General features: G+C 36.8%; 1 protein-coding gene across 11 annotated transcripts in view; it reads left to right on the top strand.

Moving 5' to 3' along the window:
- Positions 1 to 27,829, top strand: part of ADGRB2 (adhesion G protein-coupled receptor B2) — a 266,457-nt gene that overhangs the window by 189,726 nt on the left and 48,902 nt on the right. For all 11 annotated transcript variants that reach the window (XM_072418512.1, XM_072418549.1, XM_072418523.1 and 8 more), the window contains 2 exons: positions 78 to 179; positions 418 to 524. In XM_072418512.1, the coding sequence (XP_072274613.1) occupies positions 78 to 179; positions 418 to 524 (209 nt within the window). The remainder of the gene's footprint in view (positions 1 to 77; positions 180 to 417; positions 525 to 27,829) is intronic.

Genomic DNA, 27,829 nt, shown 5'->3' on the forward strand with positions numbered 1-27,829 from the left:
TCACATTGGGTTGGGTTGGCAGCTTCTAGCTAACATAGTATTGGATTATTTCATGTTGCTGCTTCCCTTCCTCACAGCGTTACATGAGATGTGCAAAGATGAATATGTCATGTCTATGACCTGGAAGAAAGCAGCCGCAGGCGAAATTGTTTACAACAAATGTCCTCCGAATGCTACAGGTCAGTTTTACTTGATCATCGCAGGTTTCTTTTATAGTCCTTTTATCTCTCTGCAATTTTTATTTCACTGTATTTGTCAATCTTTCGGATTTTCTTTTCCTCATTAATTCTTTACGTTCCTTTATTCTATGTTGCCAACGCTGAACTTTTTTTTCCCCTTTTCTTTTTGCCTATCGCAGTTGTTTTAGATTCCATGTGTTCTTCTCTCTTGGCTCACACAACGTTTGTATTCCTGCAGGTTCGGCAAGCCGGCGGTGTCTGCTAAATCCTCAGGGGGTCGCTTACTGGAGTTCTCCCAGCTTTGCCCGTTGCGTTTCCCATGACTACAAACACCTTCACATTGCAGTAATTACAAGTTTTTCTTCTCACTATTGTGATAACTCTGATATTGCTTATTTTTAAGGTATCAGAATATGCACTTATAGCAGAACTAATATTTGTATGATATCGTTGTTATATTCAGTTGTATTTTAAGGCCCTGATTTATTAAAGCTCTCCAAGGCTGGAGAAAATACACTTTCACCAGTGAAGCTGGGTGATCCAGCAAACCTGGGATGGATCTGGTCCAGGATTCAAAGCATTTGCTAGCAAATAGCAAATGACATTGAAGAAACCCATTCCACGTTTGCTTGATCACCTAGCTTCACTGGTGAAAGTGTATTATCTCCAGCCTTGGCGAGCTTTAAAAAATCAGGGCCTAGGTCTTGGATTGCTTAAAGAGATAACAAAACCCAAGACCAAAATGTCAATATGTTGCAGCTAACCAGTCCTTAGACAGTCCTAAATATACTAAATGACCAGGTTTTCCTATTAATGGGTTTGCAAAACAACAATGCCAGGATTCATAAGGCCCACAATGTGAAAGAGTGGTTCTGGAAGCATGGGACATTTTAAATAATTTTTTTTAGAAAGTTTCCAAAAATCATAGCTAGCTACAGGTTGTACTTGACAAAAAGGTTGTGATGACAAAAAGTATTGTGTACCAATTATCCATGGTAAAGCATTTTTTAAACCAACCTTGGAATAAGTATTTTCATTTTAGAGGGTTTTATCAGAATGCTAAGTTATATTTTCTAAGATAAAAATAATTTAGCATTTGCTTTTTGTCTACATATATATATTTACCTGCTTTAACATGTTTAAGACTGGAGAAAGTAAATATGCAAACCATTCCTATCCCAATTTCCCCACTTCTCCTAGCACAGCAGAATTAACGCTACTAAAATATGACATTGGGTTTTTGTATATAATTAAATAAAGGTTAAGGGCCTTTTCTTGATTATGCATTTGAAAATTGGCAGTAATTAAAAATGTTCACCTGTAATATTTTCAAGTGTGGTTTTGGTTCAGTGAAGGCATTCATTTAGGATGTCTGTCACTGCAACCTGTAAAAATATATCCAAACTTCTGTGAGCAGCACTTCGTAAGGTCAGCGCAGAATGGATGTTGTCTTCAAATCAGTGAGAAGGAGTACTTAATCAATGTGCTTTCTTTATTTTAAACATTTGGGAAATTACTTAGGTGTGAAGGAGCCTTTTGAAACCTCCATAACACTGTTCAATGCTATCATTTAGAAACCACAGAAACAAGCTTCAAGTCTCTCTATGATTATGTTATGACAACCTAAAAGAAAAAGGCCAATATCGGCAGTGTGGTTAGTATACCTCTGCATTCTGCTGTGTTTGACTTAGGATGTTAGGCCAGGTGTGATAAACCTAAGTTAACCCTTTGGTAACTGTTCTATAAGATGCATTCAAAGCCAAGGGTTTTTTTGTTTGTTTTATTGTATAGAAAAGTTAAAACTCCTATCCCATTGTGGAAGAACATCACTAAATGCAGAAAATTCTCTCCAAATAAATGTAAAATAAATTACAATCTTAGTGGATTGTTACAAGAGCAGATTTGAAAATTTTCATTTAATTTTAGCTCGGGTTACAGCTCAAAGTTTTGGGTTTTCCCCATACTCTTTGTTTGGGTGGCATTGGTCACCAGGAAAAATAGAGGGTGAGTCCCCCAAATAGGTGACACAGACAGCAATGAAAACTGGTGTTCACGTATGTTTCACTACACTTTGGTGACTTTCTCTAATATCTTTCTCTATGACTAGTGTCTGTGGGAATTTTTAAGAGCTGTTGCCAATAGGTTTTGGACTGTCAGGGTATAATGGGACCCATTTACCTTGTAAAAGTCAGTCTCTCTGCTATTACCTGGTTCAGATTTTCTCCGTTCACTGTTCTGTAAATTACATAGAGATGATATATATTCTGTATATATGATGCTTAGTTTAGAATAAAGCTGTGTCATCTGCTTGGTGTGGCCAGTCTTCTATTCTCCATCTATATGTTAAGACTTTTTATTCATGCTGCCTTTATGATGTGACACTTTGGGTCTGATTTATTAAAGCTCTGCATGACTGGAAAATATATTATCACTATAATATACTATCATAAGGGACCCTGGGTGATCTAGCAATCTTGGAATGAATTTAATAAAAAATATTTGCTATTGTTTGGCAAATGTTTTTCAATCCTGGACCAGATGCAACCCAGGTTTGCTGGATCACTCATGATAGTCATCTTCTCCGTTCTTGAAGAGCTTTGATAAATCAGCACCATTATGTTCCAATAGTCTATGCTAAAACCTAAAATAAAAGAATAATGCCTGGAAAAAAATAATGCATCTACTACATCTAAGGATGGGTAACTTATAATATAATACATACATCTCACAGTGTTTAAATACACATTAACAGCCTTTAAAATGTCTGGACTATTATTACATACAATGCAATGAGTTTTTACATTTAAGGCTTTTGCTATTAAAAAAAAAAGTCACTATTGTAAGCTAGTTGCCTTCAAAATCTCATTTAGAACTCTATATCTAAACATATAGTTATTCTAATTATTTGCTCAATACCATTGTGCAGCCACATGGAGCGGATCTCCGAGGAAACGTTTATTTTCTCTGTGTACAGAGCCCTTGGGCTACTGAGTCACCAAATAAAACTACAGTTACAATTATGTTCTTATTTTAAGGAATTGCCTCTAGAAAATACTTTCATTAGCATGGCCCTGTTTTCTTTATTAATGACTAGAAAAATGCCAGTTCATCGGATATAATATAAGAGGGCAAAAGGGGAAGTTGATGAAAAGGACAAAGACAAAACATTGTCAAATTTCTATCACAAAAGTACACGTTGTAATTACATATGGTCACTGCTTTTTATTGGCATGCATTTATTTATTATTATGGCATATTAATGTGTGCAAATTATATCTGTAAAATTAATTAAGAGCTGATTTTGACTTGTCTGAAAATTGCAGCCCTAAATTGTGGACCTAAGTATTGACCTTTTTAACATAGGGGGACCCTGTAAAATAACATTCAGGTTTTCAGGGAACCCCTGCTATAATTACTAAATCCACAGCTCACAGTACATTAGTGTGGTGATCAGTAGAAAGAATGTCTCTTAGATTGCTGGCCATTGCAAAGAATATCAACCTTACAGATAGCCAAAAAGATCATAGGCATCATTTAAACTGATATAAGGTGCAGAAACAGCTCTTTACTTCCAGGGGAACCCTAGTTGAGAAACAGTGTTGTAGAGTAGACTATAGATAGATAAACCTTTGTGATATTTAGGAGTACATTTATAAATGTTTTTTGCATCAAAATTACATCAACACAATCACTATTCCTTGACATTTGCCTTATAAAAATATGTGGATACTGTAACATTCGCCCTTTTTATCGAAAAGTGTTCCTTGCTCATTTATCAAATATAAAAAACAAAAACATACCCCATGCTGAGATGTGGTAAATCATTGTATTAACAAAGCAGTGCAATAATTGCCTTTGAGTAGTGCCAAAACTTTACCTTTTAAGCACCGATTTCAAAACGTTTAACATGTTACAAATCAATTTTAATTGATTTAAGGGATTCCCAGTGCCCAGAAGAGGGTCCCATGGCAAATGTGTAGGTGAATAATCCCTCCCTTGTGAACTGGTTTCATGCTAGTTAAAAAATGTAAAATTTAATATTCCATTTTTATATTTACATTCCAGGATTAGGTTCTTTGTCAGGCTGTCATTAGTTGTGTCCCCTCTACTGCCAAAATTCATCTTCCTTCTTTAACAACCGTGCTTTAGAAAATAGCAATGTGATGGTTTTAAGGGTACTTGGAACTTTATATATGTGTCATTGTTGATTTTAACTTCAAATTTTGTATTTGTTTGAACATGAACAGCGATCTCACTGTGAAAATCAAAAGGGGCAATTTACAAAGATTTTAACTCTTCAAGTTTCAGCACTATGGAGAGCTCCACCTGGGGCACTGGCTTGACTCAAACCTTTTTGCTTACTGTAAAAAGTGCTTTTCCAAAGCTGTTACATTAGCGGTATGCTAAACCTGGCAAATGTGTCAGTCTAGCAACAGAACCACTCCTGAGAGGCTAACATACTGTCTAATATTTATAAAGGTAGAGATAAGAAAGTGAGTATGCCTGCCTATTATCATGTCCCACATAAAGCCACTACACTGAGGGGCACATAGACAACCGTACTGGGTGGAATAATAGTGCTTTATGAATAGTAATATTAAACAGAAACATTTTTAGTTAAAATATACATATGAGAACATTCTAAACGATTGCATTGATGATAATCATATATCATCCCAAAGGAACAGACAGCAATTACCAAGAGTGTCCTTTCATGTGCAAAGTCAGAAAGCACTAATTAAGAAATGTCATTTATAAGTTGAGCCTCAAGATATTAACTTTACTGGCTTTATAATACACCTGTGCCAGCATGCTATTCTTTTGAAAAAACAAGAATCCAGTAAAAGGGAGCCCAAGTAGGCATTGGGTATATTCCTAATTATATGGTCCAGTTTATAAAATGTATAGTAATAAATAATAAAATAAATTTAGTCCCTATTGACCATATCTTTCTAGTGCGTTTCCTGATTTAATAAAGCTCTAAAACTGGAGAAAATAGATTATCATGGGAGGACCTGGGTTATCCAGCAAACCTGTAACAGATTACTTAAAATATTTGTAATTATCTGGCAAATGTTTTCAATCATAGACAAGATCCATTCCAGGTTTGCTGGATCTCCTAGGTTCCTCGATGATAGGCTATATTCCCCTTCTAGTCTTGGAGAGCTTTGATAAATCAGGTCCAATGAGTGCATAATGTGCTGATTCTACAACCATTTCAGCAAAAGTCAAAAATGCTTGTTTTATTAAATAATTTTAAAGAACTGATATGCTGTACCATTTATAACACCATACTAAAAACAAGCAACACTATTTAAAAAGAAAAAACGTTGTAATATATGGTTGCCATGGTTTGGCAAACATATAAATGAAAGTTATAATTCATCAGCCACCATATACAGCTTTTTGAATATAACAAAAACCTGACACCCATAAATTGCAAAAAAATATGATTTCCAGCAGAACATATTTCACTGCCTCATAACATACAAAAAAAAAACAATTTGGCTGTCCTCTAAATGTCAAAGTTTCAAGTGTGTCCTGAAAACACATTCATATGTAGACTTCAATCATCCAATTATCTTGAAGCCTCTTATTGTAATTGACAAATCTATTCCGTGACTGATCTGTTTTCCTGTGTTTTATTACTAATTGTTTCCCTAATGATTCTACTGCTTCATGACGTTGTGTTTTTACCAGTCACCAGCATCTTTTCTTACTGAAGATTATTTCTGTTTTTTTTTTAATCCTGAGAATAACTGTTTGACAGGTTATATATGTTTATTATAAAATTATATTTTATAGTTAGATATTTGTTTATCTTTGTTCAAAGCAAGCTTCTGTTCTTCAAGTCTCAAATACCTAGTTTCGTTAGAATGTAAGCTTATGAGATCAGGACCTTCATTTCAAGCAATGTGACTAGGGCACGTAAGGCACGTCAGTATCACAGCCTAATCCCAGAACAAATGTTGGTCAAGAGAGGGCTAGGGTCAAACCTGGTATTACATTCACACAACTAATTCAGAGGGTCAGAGAAAAATCCTATTTAGGGTATAGAAATAAAGTCAGTGCAAGCAGAATAGGTTCAGTACTGGAGGTTGCCATCAGAATATAGATAATCAGCAGCACAACTAGCAGTAAGCAGCTGGACATTGTAGCAAGGTATTATAGAGAGCCAGTGCTTTTCTTTTACAGTGATCCTGTGCCAAGACTGCACTATAAAGCAGTGGCAGATATAGCCAACAGTGGGCCCCTGTGCAGAATTGACTTGCAGCCACCAAAAGCTTGCAGTTACATGAGAGTGCTGTGCCATTCTAAAAAGTGAGGCTCTAACACCTTATGAATATACAAAACAGAGAGTTTATGCTGCCAGTGTTATATACCACATTGCAAAATGCTTTTGGACTTCAGACTATGCCTGGATCACATTTTACAAACTCTATAAGAAAAAAGACTTAAGGCCATGCTTGCTCTGAAGTCGATTTAATCAGAAGCATCTACAGGAGTACAGACATCATCACAAAAGCCTTGACGAGTTTTGCACAAAGGTGCTTAATAGTATCCTTATGTCATAATGCGTCAGGGATTTTGTGATGATGTCTGTACTTCTGTGCATATTCCTTTCTTATAAAGCTACAGTGAGCTTTACTGTTCTTTTCTTTATTCTTTTCATATATACCTTGGAAAGCTCTGACATCTAGCCATTCACTTCTTCCCACCTCCTACACATTTCTTTTGACCAGTGAGAACATTATATTTCTGGGCCATCAGAAATGTGTAGCGAGAGCCAATAGTGGTACCCTGAGTGTGAGCTCTGCTTGTCAGTAGTATTTGGTTACTGTGGGCTTTTGGATGTTTTGCAGGTGTGTGCAAATGCATGTATTGTTTTTTTTTATTCCAATTTAAACAAAACTGTATTCTAATTCAAATTGCAAATGCAATTTAAAAAGCTGTATTTTTTTAGTAAGCATAAATGACAAATAGAAATTATGTTACACAGATAGTGGAGCCACTAATCTGGCAATTTCTGAGGGTCATTTGTGTCCTAAAGTGGTTCTGATCCCAACCCCCCTACTACATACATTAATGTGTACGTAGCACACTCATAGGTAAATCAGTATTTCCCTTATTTAATAACCTAACTGGGCATAAAGAAACATCTGTTATCTTTGTACGCCTGTTTGCAGAATGTAATGGATTAAATATATTTTAATTTATGTTAAATTTGTCACCATTTTTATTTTCCTCTTCCTAAACATAACATTTTTAGTGGAGATTCACCAAATTTGAGATTCCCAAGAATCCAGCAGATGGCAGTCCTCCCCCAAGATAAATTTCCAGGCAATGGATCTTTGTGGTGCCAAGATATGCAGAACTTCACACATCTCATAAGAAGAGGTGTAACTTATTATTGCTATTTTTCAAATTTCAAAATCCTGGCACAGAATTATTAACATAGGTGCTATTTCAGTGTCATACACATTTTTCTATGATTAACAGTTCAGAACATCTCTGATCTAGGGACTGAATAATGTTTGCTGGTATTGTTCATTGCCCATGCAAAGAGTAGGATACCCACCTGTCTAAAATTATAAAGCCTCACAAGAAGCCTCTCTTTCTGTTTCTCTCTGCTTGTCAAAACCTATTCAGCTATTTTGGCAGAATCCTCCAGGAAAAATCTTAATTTCAGTAAAATTGATTTTTTATGAGTTTTGCGTCTCAGAAACCAGTTGATGAAATTTGATGAAACAAGAGAACAGAAATTCTGATCTTGAATACTTGAAAGCTGCCAAATTCCTGTTTTGATTTGGAGCATATTCCCATAAGTTATAAGCATCTGACAAAAATAGATTAACATTGAATGTACTGTCAGGTGCGTGATTGTAATATACCTTCCTTCATTTACATGTTTTTTACCTTTACCGTCAGACATATTTCGGCTTTCTGCTCAGGTCTGCCCTTGTTGTTTCCCATACTGTTGTCTGTGTAACTATTTACCCGGTATCACATAAATTCATTTTTTCTTACACTTCAGCATCCTCCGCACTATTGATTTCTATGCCCACCTCTCCCATTTACTAATCACCAGGTTTTTTATTTGTTTCTACTGTTATGTTTTTATTTAGTGTGCTTTTTTTATGGTCTTTTATCCTCTTGTTAGCTGACCTGCGTTACCTCCCACCTTTTTGCTGTATTTCTTTCGCTTTCCCTGTAATGAAAAATGTGCACAAGTGCCTCACATCTTCCTTTTGAAAAGAATACCACTGCCACAAACAGAAATTACTTACTCAACATAGAAACATATGATCAAGAAAAGGCTATAGTTATAAAATGCATTATGATCACAAGTTATGGTTCTGTAGGTGCAGGACTGTATTTAACGTAAGACACTTGTGATCAATGCATAGGGCAGCAGGGTTAAAAGAGGCAGCACCAAGCCTTAAAGATGTACTAACTGTAATAATGTTTTTCTATTTTATTTGCCACATTTAGACATTTGTGGCTAAACTAATCAAGTGAACCCTTGTAACGTGCAGAAACACATTACACATAGAGTGGTGCATTGCGGTGCTATTCCTTTTAAATAGTCTTTGGAAAGCAGAATAAACAGACTTTAAATAGCATTGCAGTACACTGCAACTCACAGATGTGATGCATTTCTGGAATCAGACTCAATGGGCCTGATTTATTAAAGCTCTCCAAGGCTAGAAAAGATACACTTTCATCAGTGAAGCTGGGTGATCCAGCCAACCTGGAATGCATATGGTCCAGGATTGAAAAAATGTGTTAAAAAAAAGCCTTTAAGAAATCCATTCCAGGTTAGCTGGATCACCCATTTTTGCCGATGAAAGTCTATCCTCTGCAGCCTTGAAGAGCTTTAATAAATCAGACCCAGTGAGTCAAAAGGAACTGTGCATGTCCAGTGGGTATTTTCTTTATGGTATTCTAACAATACATTCAAAGTTTTCATGGAAAGCATCCTAATGTTCAGTTATGCATTGCGTTAAGGTTAAACAAAGGGTGAATGGGTACTTAGGGTAGGGAAGTTTAGGGGATGTAAAAAGTAGTCAGAAGGCAGAAGAAGTAGTCAGAGCCCCAAAAAAACTTTCCCTTTATGGACTGAAGAATATCAGTAAATGTCTCTCATAGCATGTAGCATGTTTTTGCATTATTCTAACTAAAACAATCATATGGGACAAGGGGCAGATTTTTCTGCCTATCAAAAGGACTTCTCATGGGTCAGCAGCAGCATTCTGTCTAAATAATGCTCTTTGTGGAAGTAGCTTATAAAAACTAATATATTTATATATATATATATATATATATATATGTATGTATATAAATATATATATATATTTGCTATTGATGAACCATTTGGCCAACCAAGTTATTATAAGCCTGGGTAATTAATTTGCAAAATTTGCATAATCTTAAATTCTTCTTTATAGATTTTTTTTGACCAATAGATGTCCTTGCAATGAATTTGCAGATGGTGTTGATCAATAAGCAACCCTTACTAGTTTACTTAAGTAATCATACAGGAGAAAGCATAGCATGGGTAGTTCCCTTTTTGGTAACTGTTTGTGATTGAAACCCTTGCCAGAGCTGTATGCTAGGAAGAGTACAGGGTGAGAGTGAGAATCATTTACCCTCAGCTATTGAGCTTTGTAACCTACAGTTTCTTTCAAACAGTAGGTAAGGAGAAATGATAAAACAGAAAAAAGGAAAATAAATCTCTAGCTGCTGGCTGAAAAAAGTGGACAACATATTGAAAAAAATATCCAATATTTACTTGACTAATATAGGAAAAGAAGGATGATTTAAAGGTTAATTTTCAACGCCCTAAACATAAAAAATAAAACATACACAAAACAACTATACATTCTCTTGAAAGCTAGTCCCTGACATATTTGTGTGGGTGTAGTATTATACTTTCTTACTGAGTAAATATTGTGAGGTGCTGATATAATTTTATCACCTGTTGCTTTTTAGTTCAATAAATGGGATATTCCAATTGTTTCCTCTACTCTCTAGCAAATGCATTACAAAGTGAGGAGGTGGTGGGGAATCATTCAAGGGTGACCTGGGAAGTATAAAGATTCAACCCCTGCAAAAGTAATCAGGACTGAATTCACCGCATTCAAAACAAACATTGAAAAATATTATTTTACATGTGGCTGCACAGACTATACCTTATATGTGTATATTATAAAAATTATACACTATTATACATGTGGCTAGGAATCCCACACACTAATAAACAATTCTATTATTAGTAATTTAGAGATTTATATTTCTAGCAAAAACTGCTTGTATTACCCCAAATGTAATCATAATCCTTATTGCAATCTTCAACAACAAATTTTCAATTTGTTTATGATTGGTTGCTCTGCTACAGTAGGAACAATTCCTTAATCATTGACAGATGACACTCAGGCTAAGTACAGTTAGGTCCATGAATATTTGGACAGACTTTTTTCTAATTTTGGTTCTGTACATTACCACAATTAATTTTAAATGAAACAACTCAGATGCAGTTGAACTGCAGACTCTCAGCTTTAATTCAGTGGGTTGATCAAAAAGATTGCATAAAAATGTAAGGAACTAAAGCCTTTTTTAAGACCATCACTTAATTTTAGGGACTAGGGAAAGATAATTGGACAAAATAAAAAGCTGAAAATAAAATGTTCATTTCTAATACTTGGTGGAAAACCCTTTGCTGGTAATGACAGCCTGTAGTCTTGAACTCATTGACATCACCAGATTGCTTTAATAAACTCCTGGGTTGCTTTGGCTGTATGTTTGGGTCATTGTCCATCTGTATTATGAAAATCCTCCCAATCAATGTGACTGCACTTAGCTGGATTTGAGCAGACAGTATGTCTCTGAACACATCAGAATTCATTGGGCTGCTTCTGTCCTGTGTCACATCATGGATAAACACTAGTGTCCCAGTGCCACTGGCAGCCATGCACGCCCAAGCCATCACACTGCCTCCGCCATGTTTTACAGATGATGTGCTATGCTTTGGATCATGAGCTGTTCCACGCCTTCTCCATACTTTTTTCTTGCCATCATTCTGGTAAAGGTTGATCTTGGTTTCATTTGTTCAAAGAATGTTTTTCCAGAACTGTGCTGGCTTTTTCAGATGTTTTTGAGCAAAGTCCAATCTAGCCTGTCTATTCGTGAGGAGTGGCTATTCTTATGAGTGGCTTGCACCTTGCAGTGCACCCTCTGTATTTACTTTCATGCAGTCTTCTCTTTATGGTAGACTTGGATATCGATACGCCTACCTCCTGGAGAGTGTTGTTCACTTAGTTGGCTGGTGTGAAGGGGTTTCTGCCATCATCCACCACTGTTTTCTTCTGTGGACGTCCAGATCTTTTGGTGTTGCTGAGTTCACCAGTGCTTGGTTTCTTTTTCATGATGTACCAAACTGTAGGTTTTTCCACTCCTAATATTGTAGCAATTTCTCGGATGGGTTTTTTCTGTTTTTGCAGCTTAAGGATGGCTTGTTTCACCTGCATGGAGAGCTCCTTTGACCACATGTTGTATATCTTCCACAAAATCTTTCACATACCCCCCCCCCCCCCCCAAATCAGCTCCAGGCCTTTTATCCGCTTAATTGATAATGACATAACGAAGGAATTGCCCACACCAGCCCATGAAATAGCCTTTGAGTCAATTGTCCAATTACTTTTCAGCCCCTGAAATTAAGTGATTGTGTAAAAAAAAAGGCTTTAGTTCCTCACATTTGTATGCAATCTTTTTGTACAACCCACTGAATTAAAGCTAAAAGTCTGCAGTTCAACTGCATCTAAGTTGTTTCATTTAAAAGTAATTGTGGTAATGTACAGAACCAAAATTAGAAGAAAGTTGTCTCTGTCCAAATACTTTTGGACCTAACTGTACACACTTGCAATGGTTCTGAATCTGGGATGTGTACAACGCTCGTCGTCCATCGTCCAAACAACCGTCCTGGAGGATCCACAGACGATGGACTGGACGACGAATGAATGGAAGTGAAGAGGGAGAGTGCGCAGCGGGGGGGCGCTGTTGCTCTCCCCCTCTCCTCTTCATAGAGCAGAATGGTGCTGTATGTACAACACTCAATCATGCATCGTGCAGTCGTTAGTCGTTGGAAAGGATCGTGAAATATTGCACATGTGTACATAGCCTCAGTAAAAATTGCTCAACCATATGCCTTAAAAGCCTCTCTTCTTCCACTTCTCTATAATTGTTAAAAATTTGGGGGCTGGTGTTAAGAACCTTTTCTAAAAACAATTGGACAATTTGGTCCCATTATATGGTGGCTACCATTGATGAACACTTTCTGAAAATGCTAGTTTCCTGGCTGTCATGCTGACTTGCTGGCTCCAGTTCTTCATTAGTCCTGACCTGGAACAAGCCTGTAAATCAGGAAAGTAAAATGTCCTTCTCTGCATACGTTTTTATCACAATAGAAAGCCATCTAGTCTTTTGAAAACAAAAATCCAAAAATGTTTATATAATGTTTCTTTAATGTTTTATTTTTTAATTTGTATATTAAAAAATATATGTTATATGTTAGAACTAATGATGGGTGTTTCTGTCCATGTCAAAGTGTAATTTGTGTAACATCCCTTTTCACTCTCCTAGCAATGAACGGTTCTCACAGTCCTCAGTGATATAGGGAGCAGAGTTATTTGGCATCACCATTACAGTGAATGAAAGGCACTGTGGTGAGTTTGTGGCATTTTGCACTTAGGGCCATTTCAGAACCTTACTCCCATTCAAGTGGCGGAACGCTTGTTGTTTGCCGCGTGGCCTGGTGCAAAGCTGGTTGTGTGTGCTGCAGTTTGCCATTGTGGGTGTAAAAGGGTCCTTACAGTAAATAAGTATTCCAGGTTAAAGCTGGCCATCTATACTGTAGAGAACAGCACTGTGAAGAGGTGAGTATTGCAACCAGGGCTAATTACACAGGTCAACAAAAATTAGTTTTGACAATCATCAGAAACCACAGTAAACTTTTTTAAATCAGTTTTTCGAGCAGATTTTAGATCTGTTTTCAGTTTTTCTCCAACATGTACAGTTCCTGAGTTATGAGTACTAATATAGTTAACATTGTACGTACATGTATTTTGTACTAAAATGTAAGCACCACTGAAGTGAATGTTAATACATCTTTAGTGTTAGGTAAAATAAGGCACACTGTGGTATAGATCTACTGAACAGTGTCCGTCAGGTACCATTTCTCAGAAATGCTTGGAGTATGATTTTCTTGTGTACTCTTTGTCTGGATTGTCACGGTACAGCACCCAGCAGTAGTCAGCGATCATACTTTCATTCCAGAAACCTTGGTAGCGATGCTCCATTAACTGATTGTCCTGGTGAAACTTTCTCCTTGTTTGTCACTCACCATACCAAGATTTTCCGGGAAGAAGTCTAGATGTGAGTGCAAGAAATGTATTTTTAATGACATGCGACAACCCAGTTTCTGGTATGAATCAAGCAGATTCTAAACTCCTTCCTTGTATGCAGGAGACTTATGGTTGCCCAGGAAATTTTCACACAGCCACTTGAATGCTTCGCAAGCTTCTAGCTCAGCTGCTGAGAAAGATTGTTTGAAAACATCATCTTGCAAAACAGACTTGATCTGTGGCCCTTTAAATATCTCTTCCTTCATTTTTGCAGTGCTTATGTTTGGAAACTTCTCAACAAGGTACTGAAAACCCATGGAGTTTGATTTACCCATGGCCTTTATAAGGTTCTTCATCAAGCCTAACTTGATATGGAGAGGTGGCGGAAATATTTTATGCAGATCCACCAGAGGCTGAAACTTGACACTGCTTGTTCCGGACTATCTCTTGGTAGCCAATCACGCTTGACACTGCTTGTTCTGGATATCTCTTGGTAGCCAATCACGCTTGACATAATGGTCTCAGGTAGATCGGGTGTCCCACAGGCATAGCAATATTTTGTGAATCCTTGCATTCCCATCACCGAGACAATGACCTTTAGATCCCCATAGATGTTCTACTGGTGTGTTTTATACTGGATATTTGCTTCAAGTAGTAACTTCATGTTGTCATAGGACTCCTTTAGGTTAACGGAATGTGCAATCGGTAAACTTGGTTTGGAATTACCATTATGCAGTAAGACTGCTTTCAAGCTTCTTTTAAAGGAATCAATGGTAAGATAGATGGAAAGATACAATGGAAAGATACATCATTCAGATGGAACATGCTCTTGTGACAAACTGTTAAAGAGTGCATTTTTATCATGACAGTAGCACTGTGAGCCTTCACTAGTGATGAACGTTGTCAAGTTATGATTTAATTTCTGTAGTGAGTTACAGTTACACTCTTTGCAAGCAAAGTGCTTCTGTTTAGGCCTTGAAGCAAGAAGTTCTGCTTTGTCTTTGGAAAGATTTAAATCACAACAAGATAATTTAGCTCTGCTTGTCTAAAGGTCTCTGGTTCTGAATCTTCATCGGCCAAGTAGTCAGGATCAGATGATTCGGGGTTGTAACTGGCTGCAACTCCAGCGCATTCCTCATCACCTTCTACAGAAGCAAGTCCATCATGTGGCGGTACCGGAACTGGCAATGAATCATCATGGGGAACAAGGCCTAATTGCAGAATTGAGCCTGGGATATATAATTTTGTGCTTAGTTTTACCTGAGAATCCACTTTTGTTGACGGGGCAAAAATAGCAGTCGATTAGATGGTCTTGTGGTTCTCTCCACACCATCAGAATTGCAAATGGCATTGCTGCTTTAGGTGGATTTAGCCAGTCATGCAGTCCATTCGAACAACTGGTACAGATGACATGTGCAGCCCAAGATTTATCCTGGTCACCAAGTGGACAGCCGAAATATAATTTGTATACCTTAAGTTCTGTGGTAATTTGGTGACGTTGTGCTTTCGTCGTGAATGAACCACACACGTAACAGAAACTGTCTGGATCATTAAGGCAATTTCTAAGCATGATGACAAATGAAATCAATCGCACTTAGTGCGGTCTCTAACCTTAAAAAATGAAAACTGTAGTGTTGTAATATGTTACGGCTGTTTATAAAGAATTTCACACAATATATAATAAGCTGCATCACAAAAACTAGACGTACTAGAGAAAAACAACACAGATTTGAAATCTGCATCAAAAATACTACAAAGCCCACATAAAATTATATCTGATGAAAATGATATGATGACCTGTGTTGTTTTTTTATTTTCCACCAATGCTGGAGGACTATTAGAAAAATAAAAGAAAAATGCCTGGAGTTGGGCTTTAAGAATGAAGCAGATGTTTGCTTTCAGTGCTCCAGTCTCAATATAAGCATTAAGTGTGTTTGTGTGTTGGCTGTAATGGATCTTTGTGGATTACAATATTCATTAAGAAACCATTCTTTTGTGATCATTGCTTTTCTGTTTATTTCACTTTCCCTTTTCTTTCTCTACTAATCCATCTGCCTCTCCTCCCTCTTACTTGAACCTTTCTCTGCCTTTTTCTGGATCTCACTCATTTTCACACTTTCTCCCTCCTTCCTTACCTATACCCCCCTCCCCTATTCTTTCTGTGTAATGGCCAGAGGGAAGGAGGGTGTTCAGTATCATTTTTTCAATTCATTACAGATCAGCAGATGAAATAAGATCAGATCTCTTGTACGTTGCCAGGATATCAGCTAAACTGTGCTCTTTCCTAATGACTGCTCTGAACAATATGCCACTTTCACATCTTGAGCACCACCCACCCCCCCTGCCAGGATGGGGTTCTGTGCACGGGGACCCCTATTATCGTTAAATACCCATTAGTTCCGGTGACAGGCTTGGCATGCATGCCAGGCGTGGGAGAAGCATAGTCAGGATTAAGCGACATGGCTTTTCATTCCTGCGCACACCACCAATTAGCTTCTCATTAGTGGGAACAGCCGCAGGCGTTTGTATCTCGCCCCTCTCCATGCATCGCTGCCCGCCTCCGAGTGAGGGAAAGGTCAATGTCGCCGGCATGTCCCAGTTGAACACGTCCCAGAAGTAAATCATCTCTTGTTAAGGGGGAGAATAAAAAAAGAGAAGCCAGAGATCTGCATAATGTGGGAGCAGTGAAACTGCAGTTCGGATGGAAATAGCGCAATAAACACACTTGACAAACCTTTCCGTGACCTTTGCTAAATTTATTAGAGTTCTGTATCACAGAATAATAGAGATACATAGATAATGGTTGTGTTTTGGCTGCAGATCTGTACATGTGACTTCCCAGAGTCATCATGTGGTCAGCAAGCTTACTTGTTCTCAGGACACTTCTTGTTCTTAGATCAATTTAACACTGCAGCTTTCTGTTATCCTTCTGTGAAGGTGAAACTGTCATAGGGGGTGATAAAGAATGAGCAAAGCTCCTATCTCTAAAGACAACTGGGATGTTGCAAGTTCTTTTTTTCCTTTTCCTTTATATATCTCTATGCCTCACTAGTTATAAACATATTACTGCAGTGTGGCGAGATAAGCCTGTTAAGTGCAAAGCACAGGTTGCTGATAGATCCTGAAGATAACAGTTCACCATGGAAAACATTCTTAAAAATAATGATCTTGTGTTTGCTGCAGTTAGCTGACATATATCTGATGTGCACAGTAATAAGTTTAAGCCTTTGATAAAGCAGGTAGTTAACGATTAACGTACAAGTGTAGTTATACAGATGTGATAGATCAAATATAACCGGAATTTACAATATGACATAAAAATACTGCAGATACTTTTGTTGGGCAGACTTTATACCTGTTCATTGCAGTAATACAAAATAACATGTGGATTTTACTACATATTACCGCAATGCATATTAATGCGCAATCAGAGTTTCAATGTCAGTAATTCTGAATGGCTCCCAACACACATATTTTTTAAACCTCCCAGAAAGGAAACATGTTAACCATTTGTGCAAATTGTTAAAAACAACGTGTGTATGTATATATATATATATATATATATATATATGTATATATATTTATTTATACAATATTACATATTTATACAATGCGAAAAATTACTCGAACTTCCGATAGGTCCGCAAAATTTCGGCAAACCGATTTGGCGAAACCATCGGAAGATCGCGGAAATCATTACGAGGTTAATTAACTTCTAGTGCCCCGGAATCGCAGTGGATTCTTGGAGCCGCATTCATTCTTGCAGCCCTGGGAATCCCCCTGTTTGCGATTAACCTCTAGTGCGCCGGGATCGCAGTGGAACTGCAGATGAACTCTCAATGGAGTAAGATTTATGGGAAGCAAAAAGTACCCAGCCCTCTTTTCCTCCACCTGCACATATCCACAAGGGACCAAGTTATGGGGTATGAGATGAGAGTGCTCACTCCATGCAATTTCTTTTTTGGGATAAACCTGATAAGCAATAGGACAATATCTGTCCCACAACAATAGAATCTTATGAATGTGAAAAAGGGTCTCATGAAGAAAGTCCACCTACATCCTCTATGTGTACAAATCTGTCAAACAGGCTGTAAAACAGTCTAAAACAACACAACAATAGTTAACTAGTTAAGGGACACCACTACTGTGGGCAAGTGTCAGAAAATGGTGAGCCCCTTGGTCTCCTATGTGCAGATGAAGAAAGAATATGCGAGAGTGAAGGGGGTATTTGGTTACTTTTATGGTGGCCTTGGGATCTGGTAAGCTTTACAGCTAACTATTACTTTGTAAATTGCAGTGAGCACAAGCTGACTTAAATCAAAGGCTGCCTTACACGTTAAACCGTTTTGGTATGGTTGAACTGATTTTCAACCATTACCATTACAGTGGCTTACATCCTATAGTGCATAAAAACTAAACAGATGTTTCTGTTTTCAAAGAAGAATGGTAAGAACCAAAGAATGGTAAATTTTTGATTAAAAAAAAACAAAAACAAACAGAAATGTGTGAATTACAGCACTACTAGAAAGGCAAGAAAATGGTTTAGTTTTTTTAAACAAAAGTTCCCAAACTAATATTTGCAATGTATAGGATATTGAAAAAGATCTAAACCTAAGAATAGAAACGTAATATATTGCAGCGCACCAGTCTTTAAATTTGATGGTGGAATTATTTTCCATTTTTCAGTCTCAGTTAAATTTCAAAATAGCAAACACTGTTATCAGTTTTTAAAACTATATTCTGCCAATTAAAAACAACTACCCTCTTGGAAATGGAGATAAGGGGAGTGTCTGAACATTTAGCAAATATAAAAATACCTGTTGATCTAACCGAAAATGCTATGACCTTGTCACTTTCTGCGAGCTAAAAATTTTGTAAAAACATGTCTTTAAAATACTAAACCCCATGAATGCCATTAAATTTCTAATTTCCACTAAATAATGGAGAAAAACAAAGGCAGATGTTTTTAATATTCAACCTTTGGGACAATAGATACATTATATTTACATTGAAGAAGTAAGTGTAGCCTTTAGTATTGCTCAAATTTTCCTAAACTTGGTTTAAGGTCTGTTAAACTGAACTGAGGAAAATGTCAGAAATAAAAGTCAGAACAGAGGTTTACTTTGTGGACTGCTTGGTTAGCAAGGTATTTAACTGCTGGACCTATGCGCTGTGGGGAGTCACTTCCACATATCCGAAACAACCACCAAACAATGAGAATGTTTTTATTGCAATAAAAAAAGAAAGAAATTGAATACTTCCTAGTAGGGACATAGATAGTTCTCTATCTGCACAGAAAAAAATAATTTGGGCGAGTGTTCTACTTTGAGACATCAAAAGTGGATGTTTCCTACATTATGCATATAACCTTGGTGCTGTTAGACATGCTTTGAATCAGCCTGGACCAATAGGTCTCTGTAGGACATAACCCTTGGTACTTCATGTTTTAATTTAATATGAATTTCCTTTAGATCTCATTTTATGAAATTCTTACCACCTTCATTTTCCAGTTCTTTAATTTTCTGTTTTTTAACTGCACCAATAAAACTTAATCTAGTTTGTCCTTTACACTTAGGAAATCTATGCTACACTACAGGCAAATAGTTAAACTTGTACTGAATGAATGGTTGGTTCTTCTTCATCTGGCTTTTCTTAATTTTAGATCAGCATGTAAAGAAAATGTATGTTTCCTAACCCAACTTACATCTGCAGATGAAAGAACCTTCAGTCTAACAAGTGTGGATTCAGTAAAGTTAGTTCGGGTGATGGCTGGTGGAAAAACATTTTGTGTTTCAATTCTCTGGGAGGAAGAAGTGAACATAATTGTGTTTATATTGAGATATGACTAAAATGCTTCAGTGGCCTGTATGAGTTTGTTTGGTGTAGATCTGATCCAAGTATACATTCTGCCTAATATCTAAGTCAAGAGGCTAACTGGGGCAAGCACCAGCTGTTCTTCTACAGCAGGAGCATCCAAACATTTTAGCAGGTTTATACTGAAAAAAAACAAAAACATGATTACATAAATGATTTGTAACAATATATTTACAATATCCTAAATTGATTATTGAGATTGAAGCTGCAATACTCCCATCCAGGCTGATGACCTGTGTACTGACTAGTGTTGATGTTCGAATTCGGGTTGTCCCTATATTCGACCCGAATATGGCTGTTCGAATTCGGGTATACCCGAACCGAATTTTGGTGCATTCGACAGCAAAAATTCGGGAGGAAAAAAAAAAAAAAAAATTTTTTTTTTTTTTTAAATTATTTATTTGTATGTGTTTTTTATTTTAAACTTGTTTTTTTTTTTTATTTTTTACAGGTTATCCGACAATGACATTATGAATCATAATGTCATTGTGGGATTCCTGGACCGTGGGAAATGTGCGGTCACAGCTAATTGAAAGCAGGTGCCTTCAATTAGCTGTAACCGCAGGCAATAGGAGGGCAATGAATGGAAATACTATGTTCATTCATACCTCTACTGCTTTGTGATTGGCTGAGAAATAGACCAATCACAGAGCAGTAGAGGTTGAATGGAGATAGTATTTCTCTTCAACCTCTATTGCCCTCGTATTGCCTTCAGGATCAGGGGAGCAGAGCTGTCAGCATAAAGCTCCGCTGATTGCTCTGCTCCCTGAGTTGCTGAGGAAAGGGAAATCCTGATCAGGCTTTCCCTATCCTCAGGGAGTAGAGCAATCAGTTAAATTACAAATTATTATTAAAATTATTAAATTAAAAAGTTAAATTACACAAACACACACATTAATAAAATAATTTTAAATTAAAGCCTTGTCCTATTTTTTACTTATATTTTAACCCTTTCAGGGAATGTGTAAGGGGATTTATGTACCCCTGTACTCATTCCCCAGGGTGGGGCGGTGGAGATCTGGGAGTCTCCTTATTAAAGGGGGCTTCCAGATTCCAAAGTCCAGCTAAAAATGTTTATAAATGCCCCCATTGTTTTCAATGAAAGCTTTCATAAAAGCTTAAAAACGCTTGAAAAAGCCTCCATTGAGTTCAATGGAAGCGTTTTGCCGCGTTTATCCAGCGTTTTAATTTTTTAAATGTTGCAAGCAACGTTTAAGATAACGCTCAAAAACGTGCCTGAAGGAAACGTCCTGGTTTAGATTAGCCCATGGGAATGCAGTCCGTGTAGACTAAAGCTGCAAACACGTCCAATAATTATCGTTAGAAACGACTGATGAACAACCGATTGGCCAAAAAAAGGGACCAAGGACACCGTCGAATGAGGATTGTCGTTGGAAATGAACGACCGCCACGGTGGATCTGATTGGCCGACGATCTTTCACTATCTATCGTGTACAGGCGTTCAGTGATTGTGCATGTTTCTGCTGTACACTTTCTCCTCTACATGTCCCTCCCTGCATCGTTCAAACGATTGTATCTAGTGTGTGGACACTGTTGGTGGATTATATATGAACAATCATATTGTTACAGCATGTACAGAATTGTGCACAATATGATTGTTCAAGTTTAATCGTGCATAATCGTTGATCGGTCGTAATCGTTCATTTTCTAACAATAATTATTGGAAGTGTGTACCTAGCTTTAGCCTAAAATTGATTTGACAGGTGCACTTTAATCTTCATGTGAGGTACAGGGGTATGTAATAGTGTTATGTATCTTTTTATAATGTATCTTTTTATGTATCATTTTACAAAGTATCTCTTTACAATGTATCTTTTCATGTATCCTTTTATAATGTATCTTTTTACATCTGTTTGGAGGCTGTAGAAGCTCTACACAGTGCTGAAACAAACCCGAATTTTTCTCCCATTGACTTTAATGGAATTCGAATTCGATGTTCGACCACCCGAATTTTTTTGCTATATTTGGCCGAATAGCTGTCGAATCGAATAGTGAGCTATTCGACCAACACTAGTACTGACCACAACACAAGTACAGAAATCTGAAGAACGGTTGAAACAATGTATGCAATGTATATATATTCTTCAGTTGCTACAACTGGCCATTTAAATTTAAGCCAATATACTTTAAATATATACCTAAATATTTACCGTAAGGACTATATTTTTATATAACAGCATTGTGGAGAAAACAACAATGACATACTATACCATACCATACCATAATGACTCAATTCTTCATATAATAGCATTGTGAAGAAAACAATGATACCATACCATACCACAAAGACTACATTCTTTATATAATAGCATTGTGGGGAAAAAGTGATGAGTTCATACACTGTGCACATTGCCATTTGTGTAAGCTACAAAATAGTTTCTATCATTGATGTCTGTCTCAGCTTACTGCAAACAGGGAAAGCCCATTATGTGCTTGAAAGGAACTTGTCAGAATTGAAATATGTCACCTAATGTTTAATAGTTACTTGACTATCAGCTACCCTTTGCCTCTTCTTTTTAAGTGTACAGTGTGTAAAGTCAAGCAGTTAGCAGACAGATGCGGTAGAATTCTGATGAATTCTGTTCCTTTTACACCATATGTTTGAAAGCAGAAAGGATAGAGGGACTTTTCCGGCAGTGTATACAATACATTTCCAATAAGGCACACATGTGAAACACGTGTTTTTAATGTTTATATTAAAAAGAATGTTTTTTATTTAAAAATTGTCAAAAAATTCTTTGTCTTATTTGAAATGTATTGTATACACTGCCCGAAAAGTCACTCTATCCTTTCTGCTTTCAAACATATATATATATCGGGATGTGGCAGGTGGATTTAATTGAAGCTGACTGTGGGAGGCTCTATATCCAAATATTCCACCTTTTACACCATAGCTAATGCTTCTGGCTTAGGGCAAATAAAATTAAATATTTGACTAAGAACCCCCTAAACTGTTTAAATTATGGTAATTGTTGGCCTCAATAAAATTATTTGGCTTACATAATTCTAAACCATAGACCAGAACCAAGCAGGCAGCACTTACATTTAGATATATCAATGTACTTAAATCAAAGTATCAGAATGACCACCAAGCAAGCATTAGAAAGAGAAGTCAGCAATGGCAATCTTAATATTTCAGTTATTGGACTACATGTTAGATACCTGCAATAGCGTGTTTGGAACTGGTTCACTTCATGCTATCCACCAGAATCAGCATTAGGATGTTCCAGCCTGGGGAGGCAAGTTTATGTAGGTACATGAAAATGGCACAGTAGAAAGTTCTTTATCCTTGTGTCAAAAGTTTATTTACACTCTAAAAATAAACACAACCTGCCATAGAAAAATGTCCCCATCCAGTTGGGGTAATGGTATGATCTGAGGTTCCCTCAGTGGGTCAAGTCCAGGTTCAGAAATGTTATGTGCCCAAAAAAAGGACAACTGACTACCTGAATATACTGAATGTCCAGGTTTTTCCATCAGTGGATTTTTTTCTTTCCTGATGGCATGGCATATTCCAAAATGACAATGCCAAGAAGTTTTGCCTGCCAACGGTTCTCTATTAATGGCTTTCCTGTGCTAAGATTTACATTGATTTGCACGCCTTAGCATGTTTCTTACTACACATGTGCATACACCACACCTGATTGGCCTTACTACCCTCTCAATACGTCCAGTGTAGGTATTAACACTGGTTCATTATGTTATAAATAGTTACTGTAACTGCATTGACTTTTCTCAATTTTAGTTTTGTAATACAAGCCTGAAGGTAAGCTTTAGGGCTTCTCAAATAGTTCTTTCTGCTATATCACAGATTCATTAACTATGTGTTACTGTGTATTATGTGATTTAAAATCTGCTAACAAATGCATACTGAAACATCTTTCTTATCGACCAAAGCATTGGAGGGGTTATATCTCCCATATGGGCTAAATGCTTTTAGTGTAATTTGTGCAGTGTTAATTGAACTGTTGCATTGATGTCTGCCAAAATGTCATAACTGGTCTTTTTCAGCACTGACTGTGGTGTTCTGTGCTATGACATAAATGTATTGCCTGTGTAATGCCCAGTTCCCTATTTGTAAAAAAGCCTCTGTGGGGTTTGATTAAAAATTGTGATTCATACTGGGGTGAAATATTATAGGACGGTCATTTGCCTAATTACTATGTGCTATTTAATTAAAGTCCTGCTTTCCTATGGTCTGAGCTCTTCCAAGGGCTGTATGGGAGTTGACAACTGCTTCCAGTGAAATTAATAATAGCATTCATACAGCTTTGTGCCTAATTTCATAAAAATTACAGAAAAAAAAATGCTATAGGCTAAAGCATGTAAGTCAAATACATTTGACTAAAATCTAAATTACAGCCTTTATGAAACACCAGGCAAATGGAAGCAGATTTGTGATTTGTGTAAAAATATTCTTCTTTTCTTGTCACTGTGGCATACTAAGCTAGGCAATATAAATATTTGTTTGCTGATGATGACATGTAATTGCTACATTCTATGTAACCATCCCGCTCTTTGACACAGCAATAACTCTGCTCTGTTCATCAGCGACAGATGCTAACGATCACACATTGGCCACGTGATCTTAATGTATAATGTTTCTCTCAGTTTTAGCTTCTAATGCATTATAATGGTCTGTGAATGGAGACATAATGATATTTCCTTGTTCATGCAGACAGGAATGCAGATTGCACCAAAAATAAACCTGTATGTCTCAAAACAGTCAGTTAGACCCAAAAACATTGTAGAAAATCAAACACATTTGCTTCCTGATGTTCTCTTAGATGCTGGGGTGTACATTCCATAGCAAACAATGCCGCAACAACATGTCCGCATGATAAATAACATGAGGATATGATTTAGTTGTTCCCTCACATCTGATATGCCAGAACTCATGTATAGGCTTTTTTTTAAGGTGCATTTGTCTTTTAAGCTATGTACACATGTCAGATTTCTGTTGTTGGAAACTATCTTTCTTGCTTTTCAATTCTTTGGAGAGGGAATGGGAAAGACAAGTTGGATGCACACTGCTGCATCCTCCCCTATGAGAAATGTCAGTGGTCATCCCTGGTCAGCCATGGTGGATCATTAACAATGTTAGAGCACTGCTGTAGGCAAACTAGATTTTTACCTATAATGATATTAATCATTCTTCTGGGGTATCGGTTATCTAGTGTATGTACATAGCTTTAGACAGACAGACCAATAGCAAAATGTTATTTACCTTTACTGGGGGCATGCATTCAGATAGTGGTATCAGGATAATTAATGAGAAGACTTGAGGCTTTCATATACTCACAAGTATGGTACTTGTCTGAGTATCAAGATCTGTTGACAGGGTGGATGACATTGAGTGGTTGTAACTTCTGTATCTTTGCTCCCATGAGCAACCATTTACATGCACACGTCCTGATCACTTGACCACCATTATAAGCCATGGTGATTATGTGATTGGGACATTTACATGGTACCCATACATCTCTGCAGAATTCAAGCCTGATAGCAGGTCTGCCTCTTTTAGAATCTCAGCTGAAGTTAAATTGCTTTTATGATTTTTATCATTTTGCACTGTGGTGTGTTGTGGTGTATTAGAGTTTCATTCACAATGAAGTGCATTCACAATGTCAGCACATATACCACACACGTAGTGTAAATGGGCCTTTGGACTGAGGTCATACATCAAGCCTAGATCTAAAACCCAAAAACAAAAAATGTATTATGGTGCAGCTTAGATATGGTAGCTGCATTCCTTTCCTTTTCATCAAGCTTTTTTTTTTAAACATTTCTCTCCTCATCTGCATTTTACAGAGGGGTTTTTTTTTGGTTATTATTTCTATTAAACTTTTTTTATAAAGCGCCAACATACTACACAGTACTGAACAATAAAAGGGGTAACAGATAACATATCTGCATAATAGACAAGTACAGGCCATGATACAAAACAAAAGGATAGGACCCACCTATTAGAACAGGGAAAGAGATGCCTAGGCAAGCAGATGACATTGTTTGTTTCACTTCACTACACAGAAGATTTCTTACATCATTTAAAGACATATTCTGTATGTGCAGAAAATATTCCTAGCCTGAAAATAGAAAGCTAATCCAGCCACCACTTCTAAGGACTGTTAAACTGCAATATATCACATTTTTGTTCTTTTATATTTTGGATACTCATACATTTCAATACACATGAGGTTCTTTCTTAGGTATTTGTATTCCTGTAAGTGTTATCTATGGCAAGGTGATACATTTCACATTAAAAAAGGACAAGACCTTATTTACACATCTTTTTCGGACAACAGTGGTGATGATGGCCTTGCTGGGGCTTGCTCAGTTTCTAATTGTATAGCTGAACGGGCATGCACAGAGATCACACAAAATGCTTGGTACCGCTACAAGTCACAGCTTGTTTTCACTAATGCACCGATAAACGCATCATTTATTTTCCACCGCTGTATGAAAGACCTACATCCATATCCTATACATATCAACCGCATCTGATAATGAGGTAATCTGCATATCATTACAATTTGTTGCCTCCTTGTGAGCGGAAAATGTGTCAAATTTATTTTTCTTTTGGCAGCATTATAGCCGCTAGTTAAGGTTTACCATTCTCCATTTATATCTAAGGTTCGGTAGCTATAAAAGCTCTGTCAAGATCTGTTTTCGAGATGATGACACTGCAAAGCCAACACTAATACTCATTTTTTCCTTTTTTATGTTTTTTTTTCCATGAGCTACTAAGAAATAGGAGGTAATTTATCTTTAAACAATTGAGTGAAATGAAAGTTTAAAATTGTAACATTTTATAAGAAATTAATTTTGTTAATGCATACCATCACCAGTACAAACTGGATTGTCATACTGGGGGCATAGGACTCAAAAGTTGGGTTTTAGTCTTTTTTTTATTTTATTAACAGTGGAATCAAGAATGACTGAAGCTAATACATTAATGCATTCTCTACACTATTTCTGTGTCCGGAGCAGTCATCTAATGACGTTTTAGATTGAGTAGTGGTGGTGATAACTGTCTACAGGGGAATTTATTTTGGAAAGATTTCCAGATGTGTCTACAAGTCAGGGAGTAAAGAGAAATCTCCTGGTGGCTGTAGATATACTTTAAGTGAAAATCGACTCCAATTAGAATGGCTCTGTGATAGATTCAGCAAAAATCTTTTTAGCAAGTGCTCCATATTGGACTATGTATACTGTTTTATATCTAGATCATTAAACAATACTATTCTGTTCCGGATAATTTTAAAATCATTTCATATTTATGAATGTGTATGGTTTATTTATATAGTGATATGAGTGTATGCAGCTCTCTCAAACATCCTGTTTATAAACAAGGGCAAAGTGCATGGTGTGATAAAATATAAATGAGACTTTTGTTAGAAATTGTGGAGTTTCCTCCCCATGAGTGCTTCCAATGTATAAAGTAAAGCAGCTAGGTTAGGGAAGTGATAGAGCAATTCTTAAGAGAGTACATTTCATTAACCTTCCGTGGTAAAGTAAAACTGCAACAGACTTGAGATTTCTGTTGCTGTAGACAGTTGAAAATCTTATGTGTGTATGGGAGTCCCACAATCACGCCAGATCACTAATGATTTATCACCTCTTGTTTAATAATTGAAAAGAGTGATGGAATGTTTCCTACATGGAATAGAACAGGTTGCATGTAGGTACAAAAATATTTAGGTTTAATCTCACTCCAAAATAGAGAGATTAAATACAGGTCCTTACAGATCTTTTGACCCCAGTGTGGAATTGAACCACAGTCTACTTTGCCACAAGTGGTAATAATCATTAACCAAGCTAAAAATCTAAACTATTTGGTAAAATGGTAGCATATAGAGCATATTTACAAACTTTTGTAAAAGTTGGTGAATCACTAATGTTTATATAAAGGCATCACAACCAATGAAATGCTGATCTAACATCTCTTAGGTGATCAAAGAGTTTGGGCTACAGATGCTGAAGGACTAAACATACCATTGCAGTTTTGGAACTGGTATCTTTATTTTTAGTTATGCTTCATATTGTTTATTGTGTGTTTTATTCTATGATATAATTTTACAATCTACTTTAGCTTTGTATTGTAAAGAAAGCAAATTGAAACAGCGACAGGTGGTTTTTATATTTTCTCTTGTGCCAGATACTGCCAATCTCAGCTTGAACACAGTTTTGGAGAGTCAGTTAACTTAAGATACACTAATTCTGGTTTACTCTAAATATCCATGTGTCACAACCAATCCTGTGGACTATTACCTTGTGAGTCTTTAATCACTCCCCAACCCTTTACCACCTCCCACTTTCATCATCTGAAGAGCAATAAGCCATTATAATTAGGTA

The sequence above is a fragment of the Pyxicephalus adspersus genome, chromosome 1, assembly GCF_032062135.1.
Source record: "Pyxicephalus adspersus chromosome 1, UCB_Pads_2.0, whole genome shotgun sequence".
Lineage (NCBI taxonomy): Eukaryota > Metazoa > Chordata > Amphibia > Anura > Pyxicephalidae > Pyxicephalus > Pyxicephalus adspersus.